Source organism: Caenorhabditis elegans, chromosome I (assembly GCF_000002985.6).
Source record: "Caenorhabditis elegans chromosome I".
Classification (NCBI taxonomy): domain Eukaryota; kingdom Metazoa; phylum Nematoda; class Chromadorea; order Rhabditida; family Rhabditidae; genus Caenorhabditis; species Caenorhabditis elegans.
In genome coordinates this window covers 2966149-2983196 of record NC_003279.8, presented here as the reverse complement: position 1 = coordinate 2983196, position 17048 = coordinate 2966149, and the positions used below count along the sequence as shown (strand labels likewise).

Here is a 17048-nt window from a genome sequence, read left to right as displayed (position 1 = left end):
AAATTTTCAATGATTTGTTTGCTGTGCTGTGATGTTGTGTAGCCATAATATATTTTTTATTATTTGTGATTTTTGAAAAAATAACGAATTTTTAGTTTAAATTTCTAATTCTATTTTCAGCAATATGAAAAGCTTCACGCCGAAAAGGAGGACCATCAGTAGTCTGGATGCACTGCTCAAAGCAACGGCGACTGGAAGTAGGTGGCCGCGAAAAAACTAGGCCACGTGGTCAAAAATTGCAGATACGCAGAGGGATTATTTTTTTGGAAATTTTCTAGTTATTTTAAAATTAAAAAAAAATTTTGAATTTAATATTATCTAAATTTTTTTCTTAAATTTCCTAAATTTTTTTTTTGGATTTTCAAAAAAATATCTAGAATTCACTAGGATTTCCTTTTTTACGATTAAAAATTAAAAATACGGATTTTCCTGTGTTTCTGGAATTTTTAGATTTTCGAAATTTTTCTAAAATTCTAAAATTTACTGATATTTTACAGAATTTTCTAAATATTTTTTTGGACAATCAAAAGTTTTCTGGTTTTTTTCTAAAATTTAAAAAATGTCTATATTAATGAAATTTCATTTCTTTTTGTTTTTAATTTTCAAAAAAAATGTCTGGAATTTTCTGTAATTTTTTTTCCATAGTTTTTTAAAACATGTTTTTAAAAATCTAGAATTTACTAGTATTTTTGTGAAATTTTCTCGAATTTTCTGGAATTTTTAAAAATTTAAAACATCTAGATTTTACTAGGATTTTCCAATTTTTTAAAAAATTATTCGAGAATTTTTTGAAATTTTCAAAAAATATTTTTATGGTCTAAAAAAGTCTATAATTTACTGGATTTTCCAATTTTTTTCTTGAATTTTTCGAGAGTTTAAAAATATTTTTAATTAAAAAACCACAAACTTTAGATTATTTTTGAATAAATTATGGCCTCGGCCAATTTTCCATTTTCAGAAAAAATTGAAGAAATTGATGAAAAAAAATCTCTGGCCGAGTTTTCGCATTTTCTAGGTCGTGTTGCAATTTTTATAGGGCGCGACGAGACCCATCTGCGCCTTTAAAAATTCAAAATTTTCAGATGAGCAGGTGAACAGCATCGATAAGGCGTTGAACACGCCGACCGACAGAATTATGAAGGCGAATATCGAATTCGAAAAGGTCGTCACAATCAAAGCAACGGATTCCAGCGAAGTTGAAAAGTACGGCTTATTCTTCTTTTTCTCAGAAAATTTTGATTTCCCGCCAACATTTTTTTTCCTAAAAATTTGAATTTTACCGCCAAAAATGTTTCTAAAAAATTTCAGATACACCGTGCTCAAGGGATCTGTCGAGGATGAGCTGGTGGCTGCTCGTAACCTGAAACGCCTCGGAATTTCGCCCCTGGACCGCCGATGCCACGTGGAACCGATCCCGCCGGCGTATCTCAAGTGCAAGAAGATTTACAAAAAATCTCAATGAATTTTCTTTTGTTATTTTTATATCATTTTTCGGATTATTGTTGTTTGTTATTTTTTGTGATATAAATTTTGAAAGGTTTTCGAAGAAATACTGTAGAAAACTTGAAGTTTTCCGAAACAACTAGAATTGTTAGATAATGAAATTTTATGTATCTCCGTGAAATGTTAGACCTTGATCTACTATATTACCAATTTTATAGAGATTTTTATGTAAATTCTGTTTTTAATTTTTTTATCTGTGCGCAAAAACAAAATTTTTTTTTGGAATTTTGGTAGAATTGATATGGCCCTGAATAGAGAACTTTTTCTAAGATTATTGGTACGTTCCTGGACCTAGATATTGAATTTAAGGCGCGATATAGGGGTTTTTGTATCCGATTTATTTTTTAAACTGCACTTTTTTGCAAAAAAATAATTTTGGAATTTTGGCGGGATTGAACTCATCCCGACCTAGATTTGCAATTTGAACCAAAACAAGCAAGTTTTTTTCTTCTTTTTTCCTGAATCTTGAAAATTTGGCTTACTAAAATTCTTTTCTACTAAAATTGTAGAATTGAATACCTTATTACAATCGCGTTTCACTCTAAGGAATCTGGAGAAATCTCAATGAGTTCGTCCGAGACGGATTTTGTATTCATTTCTTTTATTTCTGAACCTGAATATGGCGGATAATATTGTTCAAAGTCTAGTTAAATTCGGTAATTCACATTTTTCAGCAATTTTCTGTTATTGTTTGTGATTTAAATAATTTTGACGTCACACTTCTTCTACCGGCCAACTAATCCACTTGTATTAAATTGAATATTCTTTTTCCATTTAAAACATGCAAAACTGTATTTTTCTTGTCTCTTGTAACAAACATTTAGTAAGCATCAATGCGTGCGCCGAGATACAGCAGCAGCATCCACTTAACAACGGCAGTTTTCAATGCGAAACTGTTTTTGTTGCATTTAATGTACATACACAACAATATATAGAATCAAATCTCGAGGTCTCTCTCTCTCCATATTTGCATTTTAAATAGCGGGCGGGCGCGGGGAAGGACTACGAAATGGAGCGGAACAAGCGCTAAAACTAGCTGGTTCAATGACCAATACAGTCTTTTTACAATTATTTTAAGATTTTTTTTAAAATAAAATCGATTTATTTGGGTTACAGTAATATTTTAAAGGCGCAAGGGTCATTTGAGGTTTCGGGTCTCACCGCGATTGTGTACCGTATTCCTTAATTTTTGCGCATTTTTAAACGGGTTTCCTTAATTTTAAAATGAAACAGGAAACAGAACAATTATTTTGCATTTGAAAAAAATCGGTCGCTTCAAGACCAGGTACAGCATTCTCTTGTAATATTTAATATTTGAATCAGGGGGGGGGGGGGGCGGCAAACGAATTTTCCTGGCAAACCGGCCAACCGGTAAATTGACAAAATTGAACATTTTCGGCAAATTCACAAACCGGCAAATTGCCGGAATTGAAAATTTTCGGCAAATCGGCAAATCGGCGAAATGCCGGAATTTGAAATTTCCGGTAAATCGGCAAACTGGCAAAGTGTCGATTAGCCGAATTCGTCACATTTTTTTCTAAAGAAAATCGGGAAAACAATTTCAAAAAGGTACAGTTTCAAGTGTTTCCGTTTTATAAAAAAATCCCTCTGATATCTCCGGCAAATCTGATATCTGGTAAACGGCAAATCGGCAATTTGCCAAAAATTAAAAATTCCGGCAGATTCGGCAAATTGGCAGTTTGCCGGTTTGCCGAATTTTTCCAATTCCGGCAATTTGCCAATTTGCCAAATGGCACACCACTATTTGAACTTTTAACAAAAAAAATATACATTTTTAGAAAATTGTTCTTATTATAAAAATTCCAAATTTCTTCAATGTTTTTTTTGCAATTATTACAAAAATCTACCCAAACAGTTACACATGCCCTTTAAAATGAACATGTGGTCATTTATTCACACATGTATCGGTTGACAAGTGGACACACCACCGATGGGATTACGTGTTGTTTTGATTGTTCATTTCAAGTACTTGTTCTACCCCCTCTTGTCATGATTGTTTTGGAAATCAACATACAACATTATTATTATGAGTTATATTATACACTATCCGGACAAGCTAGATTGAGTACTTTTTTTAAAAGAGATTTTTGTAATCAATCCCGTACCTCTCCATTTTATTTTGATTTTTCGATCTAAACTTTACCGGCTCATATCTCCCCGCATAAATGTTATCAAAATGTTGTCAACTAGTAAAAATATTATCAAATATTTTTGAACAACTCATTGGTTGAACACTTTTTGATACTAAAAATGATAAAAAAAAGTTACGAGGGTTTTAACAAAACAAGTTTTTTTTTTCATTGAACCAGAAGTAGGCGGCAATTGCCATTCGATAAATCGGAAAATTGCCAGTTTGCCGATTTGCCGGAAATTTACATTTTTGGCAAAATCCCAATTTGCCGGAATTTTTCAATTCCGGCAACTTGCCGATGTGCCGTTTGCCGAAAATGTTCAATTCCGGCGATTTGCCTATTTAAAGAAGTGCCGGAAATTTTCAATTCCGACGATTTGCCTATTTAAAGAAGTGCCGGAAATTTTCAATTCCGATAATTTGCCGAAATGCCGAAAATGTTCAATTCCGGCGATTTGCCGATTTGCCGGAAATTTTCAATTTCGACAATTTGCCAATTTTTGCCGGAAAAAAATCTATTGCAATTTTGTGTCCTATGTCCTATGTAATGTCAATGTCCTGTAAAAAATTTCAACAAAAAATGTTCGACCTTTTTTTCAAAAATAAAAAAGGTTATTTTCAATATACAGAAGTTTTGAAAACGTTTGAAATTACAACAAAAAATTCTTTGATTTACAATTTTTTTTTCAATTTTCAGTTAAAAAAATTATTAAATTTGCGGTGCTTACCGCTTATGGTTGGGTAGGCTGCCTTGTAGGCAAACAGGCACCCCTTGACTCTAGAAAATTCCCATCGCTCATGTCCACCTGTATGTGTCATATTGTTTGTACAAATACTGTTTCCATGTCTCTCCCCATGGGAAATCACAAACAGAAATAGGCTGCACAGCTGTCTCTCGATGGAACGGTCCCTTCGTTTTTCGGCCTCTAATTTATGGATTTGTTCAACACAAAATGTCTTTTTTCCAGTTGTTGTAAGAGAGAGAGAGAGAGAGATATACACATAAATTAGAGGGTTCATTGCACAAGTCGTTTTCTTTCCACGAGGACACTGTGTGAGACATTTGGAATGGGGTCTCTTTTCCGGAAAACTGGGAGACATGAGGTAGACCTGTATGACTTCTAGGAATCATAAGGTATGAAAATATGTGTATAGTTTTTCTGGCTATGCATTTGTGTAGTTATTACTAAGAAAATACTTTTTTAGTTTGCAAAGTTGAAATATAAATTGACAACACTTTTTGCTCACTTTTTTTGAAATTGAGAACTAACTAACTGTAAAAACTTAGGCTAAACCATAAAGTGAAAAATTCGAAAATAAAAAAGTGAGCAAAAAGTGTTGTCAAGATATACCAGGGATGGGCGGCAATTACCGTTCGGCAAATTCGGCAAATCGCCAAACTGCCGGTTTGCCGATTTGCCGGAAATTTTCATTTTCTACAAATTGCCGATTTGCCGGAAAAATATTATGTTATACCTTAAACATGTCTTAAGTGCAGTATTTTCCTGACTTGCACCCCACCCTACTGCTGTACTTTGACGGGTTATATCTCGGCTGTCTAAACTTTTTTCAAAAAAATTTCAACTACCGTATTTTGTCAGTTGAAACTTTTTTGATAAACCTAAAGAGAGCCTAGATATGAACTGTCAGAGTAGAGCAAGTGGTATTTTAAAATTTGGTTTTTCTATCAATATTGATATCTCCGTTGAATTTAATAATTTTACCTTTCTTGAGCAAACTAGTTTTTATGTATGTGTCTGCCTGCCTAGGTGCTTGCCTACATGCCTACAACACACCTGCCTACCTCATCTCAGCCTGCTTTGTGCCTAAGTAAATTTCACGATGTTTCCAAAAAAGCGTCTAGTAATTATTACCAGAGTGTAAATGCAAATGTTTTAAATCTTTTAAAAATTGCAAAACTCACCGCTTTCTTCTGGTTTTTTTGGATTCTGGTAGGGTAACAAAAATAGCAAAGTTCAAAGAATTTGATCCCCAGAAAACGCGGTAAATGTATTCTACAAAATAGTGACGTCACATCACTCTAGAATAAACTTCCCGCGCTTTCTGGAAATCGTGATCAGGTAGATCAAAATTAAATGGCCCAAAACCTAATTTTTTCCTAAATTTTCACATCAAACAATCTTGTTTCTACACTGCCCTTGCCAGAACTGCGCCCGTGTTAAAAAAGGAACTGTACGCTTCATTTAACTATACACTATCTTGTTCCTCTCGTTTACATGTTCAAATGTGTGTTTTTATTCAAAAAATATATTTCCCTCTATGTATATGTTCAGAAATTAACAAGGGAAGTCGAAAGACTGAACCCCGGACTTTGACATGCCATAGTATTTTTTCGATAAAAGAGTGAAAATAATGATCCCTCCAAAAAATTTAGCTGCCCCGGTCCAGGTTCAGCATGTCAAAGTCCGGGGTTCAGTTTTTCGACTTCCCTTGTAAGGGAATTTAGGGAAACCGAGTTTTTACCTTTTTCTGCCGAATGGAAAAAAAAAGTTTCAACAAATTTTTAGAAAATTTAAAAATGTTTCAGAAAATTTAAAAATGTGTCAGAAAGTTCCGAAAAGTTTCAGAAAATTTCAAAAAAATTCAGAAAATTTCAAAAAGTTTTAGAAAGTTTTAGAAAGTTTCAAACAGCTTTAACATTTTAACATTTTCTGAAATTTTTTAAAAAATTTCTAAAGCTTTTTGAAAAATCTAAAACTTTCTAAAACTTAAAAAATTTTTGCATTCCATGAAACTTTCTAAAACTTTTTAAAATGTTCTTTCTGAAACATGTTTTGAAACTTCTTGAAATTTTCTCTAACGTTTCACACTTTCTGAAACATTTTTAAATTTTCTAAAAATTTGTTGAAACTTTTTTTTTAATTTTTAGATAGTTTCATAAAATGTAAAAAAATTGTAGAAAATATCAATATGTTTCAGAAAGTTTTATAAAGTGTACCCAGTAGAAACTCTGAGCTCAACTATGTTCCTCCAAGGAAAATTCTAATTTCATGCTCTGTGAACCGGAACAACCCGTTTTTTCTCCCTAACCCTCCCAAACCGTTCTTCGATTATTTCCCCCTTCTCCTCTGTGGTTAGGCGATGTAATTCGATTAAAGTGATGATTCGGTCGGTCGGTGTCTCCTGTCCAAAAAGACGGATGTATCCCCCCCCTCATCCTGTCCACCCTGAATTGTTGTTTCAGCTGCTCGAGCTTTTGTGTGAAGAGGTTGTACTGCTCTTTGATGCATTTTGGATAGGAAAGGGAATACATAATCTTCCAAAAAGCTTTGTTATTTGATAAAAAATCTCGCTTTGCAATCGCAAAAAGTGGCCTAATTTGACTCCTCCCTTGATTTTTTTTGCATTTTTTTTCCTTTTTTTGGCACTTAATTTCTGAAACAACTAGTTGTTTGGAAACAAATTTATTTTTAGCAAATTATGGATTATTTAATTTAATTTATTTTGGCATTGAAACTTTTTCCATGAAAACGTCTCGTCTTTGAATTATAAGTGTTTAAATAAAAATCATCAAAATTTGACTCGCGAGATGTCGGGCGCTGTATAAATTGCCATAATTTTTTTGAAACCTTGAGAAATGTTTTATCGTGTAGAAAACATTAAGAGCAACAGTTTATTAGTTAAGCTTTTATTACCAAAATTTTTACTTTCAGAGTTTGAAATTTTTGAAAAATCACTGTAAAACCAAAAACACATATACTTTTGGCCACCACTGTATATCTATAATACGTATAAAAATCGGCAAGTTGGCAATTTGCCGGAAACTTTCATTTTTGTCAAATTGTCGGTTTGTCGATTTGCCGAACATGTTTCTTTCTGGCAATTGGCCGTTTTGCCGATTTGCAGTTTTCTCAAAGTAAGTAAGTAAATAAGACGGAAACACTTAAACTATGCTGTTTTGAAATCTTTTTCCCGTTTTCTTTAAAAGTTTTCGTATAATTTGCTTACTTTTCAAAATAGATATAGGAACATTTATAGGATGCGTACAATGTGCCTAATATAATTGAAATTCTGAAATTTCTAAAAAAAAATGTGCACAACCACAACTCGGCAAATTGGCAAATTGCCGGAATCGAGAATATCCGACAAATCAACAAATCGGCAAATTGTCGATTTGCCGAATTTGTCGGAAAAACCGCAATTACCGAAAGTTTTGGGCAAATTGTGGCTTTGCACATTTTTATGGAAATTTCACAATTTCAATTTTAATCGGCAAAATTGTGCGCATCTTATGGATGTTCCTACATCAATTTTGAAAAACATCAATTTTGTAAATGAAAATTTCCGGCAAACCGGCAAACCGGCAATTTGCCGAAAAACGTTTAACCTTTTTTGATTCATCCCGTTGAACCCCACCTGAAACTTTTTTTGAGCTACAGATCATCCCTCCCTCTCCCCAAAAAACAGTATTTCAAATTTAGTATCCATTGCAGTAAAAACGACAATGAAAATTGGTGCCAATTGACTTTCCGCGGCCGATTCGATTTTTTATATTTCATTTCGCGTCCGTCCTTGGTGTATGTCTGTTTGTGTGTGTGCATATACTCGATAGCTAATTGTATGCAATTATATCGACAAAAACCACGCATCGGTCGCTTGTGCAATTCTCTCTCCGAAACGGGCCGGGCGCAAACACGCGATGCCTCGCCGCCTCCGATTGTTCCGGAGAGAGAATTTTCTCTCTCTCATTTCGAAAGAGCATACAGTCATGAAACATCGGCATTCCATGTGTGTGTTAAATTTCACGCGTAACCTGTCATTAGCGGGGGGAACTAGGAGGAGAAGCTGCGCGAAAATATTTTGGTTTTCATATTTTTAGTATATGTAGCTGGATTTTGAAGGTGTATCATTTAAAGATGGGCTACGCTAAATTTTTTTTTAGTGAAAACTTGACTAGTGAGATTTCATCAATTTTCAAAAAATCGTATAAAATTTAGAAATTTTTTTTGAATGTTTTCATTATCATATTCGGTCATTGTGGCCTTATAGGCATGTTTTAAAGCAATTTCCCCACTGAGCGTAGTTTTTTTTCAAGAGCTTAAACTTTGATCTGAAATGATTTCAGTGAAATTTTCACTACTGCTGTAGCACGTAAAGAGGGCCGGGAAATTGCTCCAAAAGTGGTTTTAGCAAACTTTTGATAATTTTTATGGTTGGAAAACCTCGTGGAAGATTTTTGGAAAATGTTTTAAATTTAAAATAATGTTCAAAAATGTATTTTCATTTTTTTCTCAAAATTTTAAATTTTCACAAAAAGCTTTTCAAACGTCTACTTTTCTAATAGATTAAAAAAAATATGCAGAATCTGAAAAAAACATTGAAAAATTTTTTTGAATTAATGGCCGAGTTTTCTCATTACACGGCCATGTAGAAAAAGCTGACGATATTTTTTGTTGTTATTTAAAACAGGAAAAACTGAAAATACTTTTTTTTTTATTTTCAAAAAAAATCAAAAAGTTAGGTAGAAAATACACTTTTTAAAATTTCACTAAACAACACGCGCTATGGGCGGAGCCTAACATCGGAGTGTTGTTGTCGTCGTTGAACAGATTTTTCTAAAAAAAAAAGTTCCCAAATTTTCAAAATTGTACCTGCATGCCTGCCTACCTACCTACTTAATTTCTCACTTTAGGCAAAGCCTAACTGTCAGGCACAAGGCAGGTGTGAATCGCCTTGAAGGCTTTAGGCGTTTAGTTCGAAAAAATGCCAAAAATTGAGACGTCTTGTCAAAAAAGCCATGATTGAGTTACTCAGTTATCCCCCCCCCCCCCCCGTTCCATTTTTTCCAAAAGTTTAAATATTCAGTGCTCATTGTGCAAAATCTCTGTGCTCTTTTGCTCCAAATTTTTTGCTTAATTCATGCCTTTTTTTCCTCCAAATTTTTTTTCCGGCTCGACTTTTCTTATTTTTTGCGTCCTCCCCCCAGTCTTCCAAAATCGAATCACAAATGAGCTTCTTCTGGCTCCGCGGAAGGGCTCATTCTTGATTCCGTTGCCTTCTCCTTTTTCTTCATTTTCCCTTCCAAACCAACTTTTTTCCTCTCGTGCTCTTTTTGTCTTCTATTTCTCTTTTTATTCTTTTGTGAGTGATGGGAATTTTTAGGAAATTTCTTCCAGGTCTACTTTGTTTTAGGGGTGGACGGTAATTTCCGTTCGGAAATTGTTTTCCGTCAAATTTGGGCAACTTGCCGGTTTGCCGGAAATTTTCAACTCTGGCAATTTGCCGATTTGCCGATTTGCTGGAAATTTTTAGAGGGATTTTTTGTAAGACGAAAACACTTAAACAGTGGCTTTTTCAAAAAAAATTTCCGTTTTCTTTAGATATTTTCATAGAATTCCCTTAATTTTCAAAATAGATCTAAGAACATTCATAGGATGCGTACAGTTTTGCCGATTAAAATTGTAATTCCGAGATTTCTGAAAAATGTGCAAAACGACGATTTGCCGAAAGCTTTTGGCAATTGACGTTTTTCCGGCAAGTTCGGCAAAACCGATTTGCCGGATAAAATTGTTTGCCGCCACCCTGCTTTACAATTCGGACCATATGGCAATATGCCCCAGTACCGTTAATCCTTTCCATTTAAAGGTTTAAAAAATTACCTGCCCACAACTTTTCCCAACGCCAATAAATCTTTAAAAACTCTAAAGCAATCCATTCTAATTAGCATTGCCACAAAAAGCACTATATCATCCTAGATGACGTGGCAATTAGCCAGATATCAAGGTTTCGGCCTTCATAAACACATTAGGCTTTGATCGGGGTGCATTGAAAAAAACTCATTATTCATTCCACCGATACCACTTTTTTAGTGTGCTGGCAATCATCACATTCCTCGCCTCCGAAAGGAAGGTTTTGACAGTTTTCACTTGTCCGAATATCCTTCACAAATTGAATTATTCGCTTTCTCTTGTCGGCAAAGTTGCAGGAAGAATTGGTGATGGGAACAAGTCAAGGTGTTCATAGAAATAGACAATTAATAGATATGCATATCAGAGATAGTGAACAGTAAAAAATTGTCTTCCATGTAGGCGCCAAAACGCCTGCCTGCCTCGCCTTGAAACGGTCTCCGCTCGCCTCACGCCTTCTGTACAGTCTTCCGGTGTGAAACCCAAAAAGTGTCGGCCGCTGCAAAAGTGCTACCTTTATTACTTTCACGCCAGAATTAAGGCGGTGAGGCAGGCGTGAGGCAGGCAGGTTTAAGGCAGGCATAAGGCATTGAAACCGCGCCTGCCTTCCATGTAAGCTAGGGCCAAGGTTTGCATGATAATATTGAAAATTATGGTACCGTGTGATATGGTGTAAATGCTGCCAAAAATTTTGAAAAAATTGAAAATTTAAAGGCAAATATCCGTTTTTAAAATATCCGGCAAATTTTCCGGCAAATCGTGGTTGTGCACATTTTTTTTCTGGAACTTTTTATGAATTTCAATTTCAACCGGCAAAATTGTAAGCATCCTATGAATGTGCCTACATCTATTTTGAAAATTCAGAAAATTCTATGAAAATATCTAGAGAAAACAGGAAAAAATGTTCAAAAGGGCACGGTGTTTCCGTTTTATCAAAAATATATTAAGAAACTTTCGGCAAATCGGCAAATTGTCAATTTGCCGGAATTTAAAATTTCCGGCTAGTCGGAAATTTCCCGAACATGAACATTTCCGGCAAACCCGCATTCTACCGGAATTGAAAATTTGCCACTTTTGAATTTCAAAGTTCAAGCAGCGAAATTGTACGCGTCCAATGAATGTTCCTACATCTATTTTAAAAATAAGTCAATTCCCTGAAAATATCTAAAGAAAACGGGAAAAAATTTCAAAAAGGACTCGATGTTTCCGTTTTACCAAAAATATTGTGGAAACTTCCGGCAAAATGTTATCTAGCAAATCGGCAAATTGTAAATTTGCCAAACATGAAATTTTTGGCAAACCCGTATTTTACCATAATTGGAAATTTTTGGCAAATCCGCATTTTGCCGGAATTGAAAACTTTCGGCAAATCGCCAATTTGCCGAATTTTTTTGGAAGTTTCAGAATTTCAAATTTAAACGGCAAAATTGTGCGCATCCTATGAATGTTCCTACATCTATTTTAAAAATTAAGTAAATTTTCTGAAAATATCTAAAGCAAACAGGGAAAAAAATTCAAAAAAGCACAGTTTTAAGTGTTTCCAAAAAATCCTTCCAGAAACTTCCGGCAAATTGATATCCGGCAAATCGGCAATTTGCCGGAATTGAAGAAATGGCAATTGCCGGTCGCCACTGTGGTATGGTACGCATGCGATATATTATCTAGAGACATGGTACCTAGCCCAGGCCCGTAAGGGCAATAACACCCCCACTACCTGTCCCTTGGCATTATTGTCATGCAAATGTGTGTCATCACCCTTTGTCGGCAGGCTCCAAATGTTCTTCTTCATCTTCTTACCTCAGATTCTTCAAATTTCTCATTCCCTCCTACACCTCCCCACCCTCACTTCCTTTGAACCTGTCATAATGCGCTAATGCGTCGCAGCCGCTGTTGTTGTCACTTTTTATCATCACCAATCAATATAGGAATAAAACCATTAATTTGTATTATTATTCGCATATTTGCATCTTCTGCCCCCTCCATCTCTTACTAGAATCCCTAAAATCATCGGCAAATACACACAATGGACGAGAGAGGGGGCTACAAAAAGCCATAAAATGACACGGTGCGCCCTGGCCCCCTCTCTCGGAGGCAGACACCCCCATCATTCTCTAGACTCTCTCCTTCCGTACTGTCCCACCACTTCATACACCTTGGCACCGTTCCAAGGACTCGGGCTCCCTGCCTAGCCCCCTTGCCGCCCACGGGGAGGTACCTCCTTTCTTATTTGATCAATTTTTGTGGATTTGAATTTCAAACTTAGCAATTTTAAATGCACATTTTCAGAAATTGATTTTCTTTGGAAATTTTTATCAAATTGATTTTGAGATTTCACGCTAGTTTAGGAAATTCCTGTTTTTCAATAATTTTTTGTCATTCCCCTGTGAGACTCCCATCACTTTTTTGTGCCCTTACAACACTCCGATATCCCGCCAGACGAACACCTTTTTTTTTGGAAAGTCCCACGTCCCTTTAAAGCAGCTTTCTCCTATATATCTAATGTCGCACTGAAAACCCTAGGAATTTTATTCTTTCAACTTTTTCAACAACTCGGGTCTCTTTCCCCTTTTTTTTTTGAAAAACTTCCCCTGAATCCGTTTAAATAATCCTTATATATTTTTTTTTCAGGCGAGTCTCCTCGGAGCCAACATTCAACTACAAGTTGCAACCGCGCCCTATTGATAAAAGTTCTTTAAATTTTTGACTTATATATTTAAAAGTACATCTTATGTCTTCAAGTTCCCGTCAACATTTTTTCTCAGAAAAATTGAAAGTCTTACCAATATTAATTCTTAGAAAATTTGAGTTTTCTGCCAAAATATTTTTACTCAAAAATTTGAATTTCCCTCCAACATTTTTTTTTCAAAAAACTTGAAGTTCCCGCCAAAAAGTTTTCTCATAGGTAACTTGAATTTCCTACCGTCAAAAAAATTTCACAGGAAATTTGAATTTCCCGCCAACATTTTTTTCAAAAAAATAGTTGATGTTCCCGCCAAAACTTTATCTCAGAATTTTGAATTTTCTCGCCAAACTTTACAGGTCTGGGGACTAGGTTCCCCATTTCTCTTCCATATACCGCAACAAGATAGGGAACCCCCTTTACAGAACCGTGTCGATTACTCACCTCCCGACCCCATTTCCGCTCACCTGAGCCTGAACAATCGGTTGACAGTGTGATTACTCACCCCTCTGGGAGGCAGGGGGTACCATTTACGGGTGTCTTCTCGTCGTCAATTGTTTGAGCATTGTAACCAGATGTTTTTGCTTCGTTTTTTTTTGCGACAGTTACTTCTTTTTCAACATCATCCATCTTTCACACTACGCAATCTCATCAACACTGCCACGTGTCAAAATATGCCCATCAGAGCGCAGTTGCTCTCCTTCACCCGCTAGCTTCGAAAAACCATCAATCTTATTGCCGCACATAAAACTTCATTATTCAATTCGTTCGTCATCTGCTCTGCTCGTTATTTTCGAAGGAATTCTTCAGTTTTTTTTTCGAAGTAGTAAGAATTTACTGCCTGCCTGCCTACATACCTGCCTACCTCATTAAAATACACTTTTTGAAGGGAAGCACATTTTGTTAGCATGTTCTTTGTAGGCACTAGGCAGGCGTAGGTCGCCTCGAAGAAAGATAGGACACTTGTTCATGTGGACTACACAAACCTACTAGCATTAGAGCAGCTTTTTGCGAAAATTTGCTTTTCTGAAAGTCCCAAATCATGATTTTTTGACGCATATCACACCCGCAAAGTTGGAGGGGCTTATCCGAAAACGACAACTTTTTTCTCGAAGACTGCACCATTTTCTGACTTTTTAAAAATCGTAAAACAGATTCTAAATTTTTGAAATTTTAAACTTTTCGTTTGAAAATCGAGACACCCACCCTCACAACAAAAATATGCAAATTTTCGGTTTCTAGTACATCTTGAATAGAGAGGGTGGGTGTCAAGTTCAAAACATTTAGGCCTGTCATTTGTCATCGTTTAGTTGCTACTATGTTTAGAATGTTAAAATTAGACCTAAAACTTTAAAACGGAGCGCATAAAATATGTTGCATCGGGTGGGCCGTATTTTACGCAAAAAGAAATTTGCTCTGAAATAAGTTGCTACGTCACTTTTCAAGTACTGTTAATTTCAAAAAAAAAAATCCAATAAGCATTTTTTTGGCTCATGGTGCATCGATGGGGCTCATTACACATCGAAAGTCACATGGTGCATCGACAAAGATCATAGTGCATTGATAAAGCTCATGGTGCATCGATAGAGCTCATGGTGCATCTCTATGAAAAGCAGTGTATGGAAAGCAGGGGTGCGCGGCAATTGCCGAACTGCAATTCTACAAAATAAGACGGTTGTGCATGTTCCCCCGATATTTTTCATTAAAATTTGATGATACAATATAGAAAAATATTTGCTTTATTTTTTGAAAATAATTTTTATTTGATTTTTAAACACTGGGAAAGTGCTCAAAAGTTGTCCGAAAGTTGAAAATTGCCGTCAATTTTTCGGCAATTTTCACCGGCAATTTTCAACTTTCAGACAACTTTTGAACACTTTCTCGGTTGTTTCAAGTCAAATAAAAATCATTTTCAGATAGAGCAAATATTTTTCTATATTGTATTATTAAATTTTAATGAAAAATATCGGGGGAATATGTAAAATAGCCGTTCGGCAATTGCCGCGCACCCCTGATGGAAAGTCTCATGGCAAACTCATGGTGCATTTACAATGCTCATGGTGCAATGACCACTTCCATTATTTGCTAAGAAATGTTATGATGCATCGACAATCGCCATTTTAAGTCTCCAAGTTCCTGGACTCACTCACGTGTTCATGGTTCATCGATAAGACTTTTTGTGCTCATGCAAGTCTCATGGTGCATCGATAGGTCGCAAGAACTCACATTCATACCCCCCAATACCCTTTTTTCTCATTTTTGTCTGTATGACATGTAGAAAGCCACGATATCTCATCTCCCGAATCAATCTCCCCAAAAAGACATGTTCATCACATCCAGCATCCCCCCTTTGACACTTTCTCTCCGCACTGTATGGCGTCGACATTCTCCTTTTTTATCGCCGACGAACATCAATTTTTCACACCCTTCCCGTCCTCTCTCTCTGCGTCTCCGAATCCCTCTCGAATGATTGGCGCGATGCCAAGTAATCAAGAGTGCGCGAGACCCTCTCCCCGGGATTGGCATATGACGTGAATCGAATGTGACAATTGAGACATGGAAGGGTATATATTGACACCTGTAATTAGGTATGTGCGAGTTTCACAGAAAGACATGCAACTGCATACGTTTCTCGGGTTGATTTTATCTTTACCAGTTTGCTGCCCCATGCGGTTTTCACACATTAGTTGGGCCTCCTGTGGTTTTATACAGGCACATAAATAGGTAGACAACACGTTTTGGTCAGTTTTTTTTGTTGAATTTTTAATATGGATTCTTGTATTTTTCGTTCTGGCATTTTTAAACATTAAAAAAAACTGTTGGTAGTTAAATTTTGACAACTAAGCCTAAGCTGAGCCTAAGCATAAGCCTAAGCTTAAGCCTAATCCTAAGCCTAAGTCTACGCCTAAACATAAGATTGAGCCTGAGCCTAAGCCTACGCCTAAGCTTGAGCCTAAGCCTATGTCTACGCCTAAGCTTAAGCCTAAGCCTTAGCCTAATAGTAAGCCGAAACTTAACCATAAGCTTAACCCTAAACTTATGCCTAAGCCTAAGCCTAAGTTTAAGCCCAAGTTTGAGCTTAAGACTAAGCCTACGCCTTAGCCTAAGCCTACGCCTTAGCCTAAGCCTACGCCTTAGCCTAAGCCTACGCCTTAGCCTAAGCCTACGCCTTAGCCTAAGCCTACGCCTTAGCCTAAGCCTAAGCCTAAGTCTAAGTCTAAGTCTAAGTCTAAGTCTAAGTCTAAGTCTAAGTCTAAGTCTAAGTCTAAGTCTAATCCTAAGCCTAAGCCTATGCCTAAGCATTTGCCTAAGCCTACGCCTAAGCCTAAGCCTAAACCGAAGCCTAAGCCTAAGGTTAAGTCTAAAGTTAAGCCTAAGCCAAAGCCTAAGTCCAAGCCTAATCCTAAACCTAAGCCTGAGCCTAAGCCTAAGCCTTTTTGTTGGCCTAAACCGGAGTTTGACTTCACTCTTCTTCCACTCAATGTTCTCCAAATTCAAAAATCCTTTCCTTCCCCATTAACCCTGATTGAAAGAGCTCGTCTTTCCGATCTAACCTGACAGCAGGTACACTTACTTAGATTCCCCGTTTGTCGGTCAGTCAGTGGAGTCAGTTGAAACCCGTTTTCCGACGGGGGCGCTTTTGGGTGACCATCTGCCTCCGCCCGCACCGTTATTGTTGCACCCAGCCGCCTGTCTTCTTCTCAATTCTCTTGTTACTTGATCCCTCATCCCCCCTCTCCCAAATTGGTGTCACTCATAATGATCGTTTCGCCTTGTGGATATACCTTTCGTCTTCGAAGGTCAGCAATCGAGGGTATTCCAAGAAAATTTGGGTGTTTGCCCAAGTTGTAAAGGTTCCACCAGGCTTTCATCGTTCCTAGATCATTTCTTTAACATGGTTTATCTTTCTTGGTTTGAAAGATTGCAAAAAATTTTCAACTGCAAAAATGTTAATCACATAGTTTTTTATGTTTTTGCAGTTTACAACTTTTTTGTATTACTAAAGACAGTTGAGATATGCTCCTTTAAAATTACAGTATTTCCTCAACCAGTTTTGCACCCCTCT

At 36.2% G+C, this 17048-nt stretch overlaps 1 protein-coding gene and 5 non-coding genes across 6 annotated transcripts; 4 read left to right on the top strand and 2 right to left on the bottom strand.

Moving 5' to 3' along the window:
* The first annotated feature begins 120 nt into the window (after positions 1-120).
* On the top strand, positions 121-1540 carry Y71F9AR.4 (BON domain-containing protein). Its single transcript, NM_001083156.3, has 3 exons — positions 121-197; positions 1083-1203; positions 1309-1540. The coding sequence occupies exons 1-3, from the start codon at positions 125-127 to the stop codon at positions 1460-1462; spliced, it is 348 nt and encodes a 115-aa protein (NP_001076625.1). The 5' UTR covers positions 121-124; the 3' UTR covers positions 1463-1540.
* Positions 1541-8226: 6686 nt separating this feature from the next.
* Positions 8227-8280, bottom strand: Y71F9AR.5. Its single transcript, NR_050019.1, has one exon. It is a non-coding gene; the product is annotated as an Unclassified non-coding RNA Y71F9AR.5 (non-coding RNA).
* Y71F9AR.6 lies at positions 8227-8280 on the top strand. Its single transcript, NR_050020.1, has one exon. It is a non-coding gene; the product is annotated as an Unclassified non-coding RNA Y71F9AR.6 (non-coding RNA).
* A 1325-nt stretch (positions 8281-9605) lies between these two features.
* Y71F9AR.8 lies at positions 9606-9687 on the top strand. Its single transcript, NR_050018.1, has one exon. It is a non-coding gene; the product is annotated as an Unclassified non-coding RNA Y71F9AR.8 (non-coding RNA).
* A 5769-nt stretch (positions 9688-15456) lies between these two features.
* Positions 15457-15581, bottom strand: Y71F9AR.7. The gene has a single exon (NR_050016.1). It is a non-coding gene; the product is annotated as an Unclassified non-coding RNA Y71F9AR.7 (non-coding RNA).
* Y71F9AR.9 lies at positions 15457-15581 on the top strand. Its single transcript, NR_050017.1, has one exon. It is a non-coding gene; the product is annotated as an Unclassified non-coding RNA Y71F9AR.9 (non-coding RNA).
* Positions 15582-17048: the final 1467 nt, after the last annotated feature.

Coding starts and splice junctions, on each gene's coding strand:
- Y71F9AR.4 (NM_001083156.3), top strand. CDS start 125: ATGAAAAGCTTCACGCCGAAAAGGAGGACCATCAGTAGTCTGGATGCA. Junction 198..1,082: donor CAAAGCAACGGCGACTGGAA/GTAGGTGGCCGC, acceptor CAAAATTTTCAG/ATGAGCAGGTGAACAGCATC. Junction 1,204..1,308: donor GATTCCAGCGAAGTTGAAAA/GTACGGCTTATT, acceptor AAAAAATTTCAG/ATACACCGTGCTCAAGGGAT.